The sequence below is a fragment of the Equus quagga genome, chromosome 10 (genome assembly GCF_021613505.1).
Source record: "Equus quagga isolate Etosha38 chromosome 10, UCLA_HA_Equagga_1.0, whole genome shotgun sequence".
Taxonomy (NCBI): domain Eukaryota; kingdom Metazoa; phylum Chordata; class Mammalia; order Perissodactyla; family Equidae; genus Equus; species Equus quagga.
Window position 1 is genome coordinate 62,068,855 of NC_060276.1, and position 3,443 is coordinate 62,072,297.

The window sequence follows — 3,443 nt, forward strand, 5'->3', positions numbered from 1 at the left end:
GATACCTGATGAACATATGCAATTGTTGAATAAATTATAGTGTTATGCAAAAACTCACATGAGGAGGCACTTAAGTGGCTTGTTAGAAATGATCTTTGGTAAGAGCAAAATGAAAAAAGTGCTTCATTTAGTAATAATGAAAATATTTTCACTTACTAACACTGAATGTCTCCAGATATATTAAGATGTTGGTCAAACAGGTGAGAAAAATCGTAAATGCCAAGGCTAAAAACTTCTGCTTTTTGCTATTTGCGTTTTAGAGTCTCTTTTTAACAGATGATGACAGAAAATTTTCACATTCAGAGCTGGTCATTTTCATTCTTTTCAACTTATTTGGGGGAAAAATGAAGAAATCTGTATTGGGTACAGTATTGGTTGTACAGCTGGATGGTATTATTCTTCAGATCCACAAATTAACTAACTTACTTGATAGTTGATAAATTACTAATGTCCATTGTTTTCCAGAACCATTATTTTTCAGTGTTACTTCAAACTGTACTAGGATTTTGTATCTAATCCAATTTAACTGGGAAGAAATAAATGCTTGAAAAGTCCAGGGTTTTAATGTCTTCTGAATCTGTTGTCTTTGAAATTAGGCATTTCTGTTAACTAATGAAAATTCACCGATGGTAATGATGTAAACATAAAGGAATTGATTAAATACAAAAATGTTAGCACTTGTCTTTACTGTACCTCTGGAATTTAAAACATAAGTCTTTCCTTTTATATTTTAGTCAAATGGCAGGTATCTGTATGTGTCACAGCAAATCTGAAAGTCAAGAAATAGCTAGTAATATTTGAAAATCATTTTAAGTGTTCCAAGACATTGGAAAGTTATTATAGCTAATCAATAACATCTGAAAACCACTTAAAGTGGTCAGTTCACAGATGATATTGTATTTATTATGATGGTTTAAGCTATAATTGATGGAAAATAGTTAGCAATTGCATAAAAATAAAAAGAGATCTTACATTTATGGAATTTGGAAACTTGCTTTTGAGAGATGTTTAATTAAAGCAAAGTTTCTATTGTATGTGTGTTTTTTAAACCGTACAATTTGGCACATGAAAGTGCAGTGGGTAGTATGGCTGAAAGAAAACAGGTGGTGGTCCAGATATTACATAATAAGAAGGGTATCCTCCATTAGCAGCAAAGTATGGAGCAGGCTGATAAAAGCAAGTTACATTGTCTGTATTGGGTAGAATATTCTGTTCTCCAAGTACTTTTAAAGCCATAAGGGTGATCATATTGAGTGTCTGTCTTCTTTCACGACCCATGAGGCAAACAGTGCTTTCATTCACAACTCCATGCAAGGTCATAAGGTAGTCATACTTGCTCTTTTCTTCTCCTATGAAATGGTTGCAGAGGTACGATTCAATCTTCTTTTGCTGTTCTGCTACATCAGGAAAATCAATGAAAAACCTAGAACACATATAACGTTCCAGGATCTTGATTTCTGCTTCACAAGCTGGCTTAAAGTCACGAACCAGCAAGTTGCTGTACTTCAGAAGGCCGCCACCTCTAATCTCTTCAGGTTTTCTGGTACATATAAGTTTGTATTGCAAATGTGTCATTGCTTCTTGGAAGTCTCCATACATGCTTTCAGCTACCACAACAGGATAGGATTCTTTGGTTAGCTGAGCATTTTTGTCACTGTAGAAGTCTAACATGGGATCCAAAACAATCTGAAAGGAATCTACACTAAATTCAAATTGTCGTCTGAGTGAATTCACAAATTTTAGCTCTACATTCTTACCAGTGTTATTTGAAAGAGAGATGAGACTCCAACGATCATGCTTATTGCAAACTTTGACCATCTTCTGCACATAAGCCTCTTTCATGGTCTTTAGGGTGATCTTTTCCTTTTTTACACCTTTTGGTAAAAAGTCCAGGAGACAACCTAGAACTGCATCTTTAACAACCTGAAATTCTTGATCACTTGGTAGTTCAACACGAAAAATAATATCCAGATCCTTATAGCTGATTCCATTGTGGCTTGCAAGTATATAACTTGCTGTGGAACCATTTAATCTGGAATCTTTAACAATAATTCCTTGCTCTATCAGTTGATCTTTCACAACATGAATGATATCTTTTGGTTTTACCTCCAACGTGGGGAAATTCCCCCTTCCATGAATTGGAGTTACTTCATCTAACACTTGATCCAGTGTTACAACTTGATCCCAAGTGAGATTGCTAAATCTGATTTCAGACATTGTGAAGTCAGTAGACCAACTAGAAAGCAAGCAAATTATTGAGAGAAAAGGTTAGCATCTTGAAATCAGTGTTATACCTAAAGCATATGAAAAAGTTAAAAATAGACTTAACTTTGATGTAAACAAAATTAATACTAGGAAGTAAATTATCAATGTATGTAATCATGTTTAAATCTATAAGTGAAATAAAAGCCGCCATGATTATGTCAAAATTGTTAGATCCATTGGTGCATGCAAACAGGCATTCTCAGGGATTTGTTAGAGTTGTAATACTTTTGATATAAAATTGTGGCCTTTCTCAATATTACTTCAAGTAAATACTATAATGATTGTACTAATTTGGTGGTATAAATTTTATTCATGAAATAATCATAGTATATCACTGAGGTTAACTGCCATGAATTTAAAGTGAGATCAGAGAGCATGTCTGTGTGTGTTAGACCCAACTGACTGAAGAGCATAATGTTTAAAAGTAATGTATACCATCTTAATCCAAAAGCATCACAGTATTCTTATATATTATTCAGTTTCATATATATTACTGCTCTCATTTTAAAGAATATTACTGAAGTTCATTATTAGGGTATGAATTCCTTGAATTGCTTGAGGATAAGGATAGCACCTAATTCATTACCTCTTCTATGTGCCAAGTAACCCTTTAAGAAATGTTGGTTGAAGGAGATAATGAATGTTAGTTTAAAATGAAAAACAAATGAAACTACTAAATTTGTCTCCAAAATGAGAGCAAGAATATATAAAGGCATAAGATTCCTGAGCTTTAAAAAATGTTTTCTGCAGATGTGTAATGTGATATGCTCAGAAAACTTTACAGTTGGGGAGGTGTCAGGAAATTAAAATTTTAAACACTATAAATGCAATTAAATATAATTACACTATTATGTAGTTACGTACAATGACAGTTACTAAATGGATCTTCGAACAAGCTATCTAAGCAAATAAATCTAGGAAAGTAAATAAGGTTCATTATAGACGTAGCTTTGAGTTTAGGCATTCTTTCCTGAATCCAGAAATAAAAATTATATGAAGCTTAAGATAGATTTATATAGACAGTATTCATATTTTGCCTATCTATGGAGTTATTAGAATACATTTTGAATAGAATAGAAGAGAATTATGAAAATAGAATCTGAAAAGAATTAGAACAGAATCTGAATATTTAGAATTTAGTGTTGTATATTTCCATAGTAGAACTACAGCAAACAGAA

At 32.6% G+C, this 3,443-nt stretch overlaps 1 protein-coding gene across 1 annotated transcript; it reads right to left on the reverse strand.

Moving 5' to 3' along the window:
- Positions 1-1,044: 1,044 nt before the first annotated feature.
- On the reverse strand, positions 1,045-2,217 carry TENT5D (terminal nucleotidyltransferase 5D). Its single transcript, XM_046672865.1, has one exon. It carries the CDS (start codon positions 2,215-2,217, stop codon positions 1,045-1,047), a length of 1,173 nt encoding a protein of 390 aa, XP_046528821.1.
- Positions 2,218-3,443: the final 1,226 nt, after the last annotated feature.

Excerpts from the sequence above, each read along its gene's own strand:
- TENT5D (XM_046672865.1), bottom strand. The coding sequence starts at position 2,217 with ATGTCTGAAATCAGATTTAGCAATCTCACTTGGGATCAAGTTGTAACA.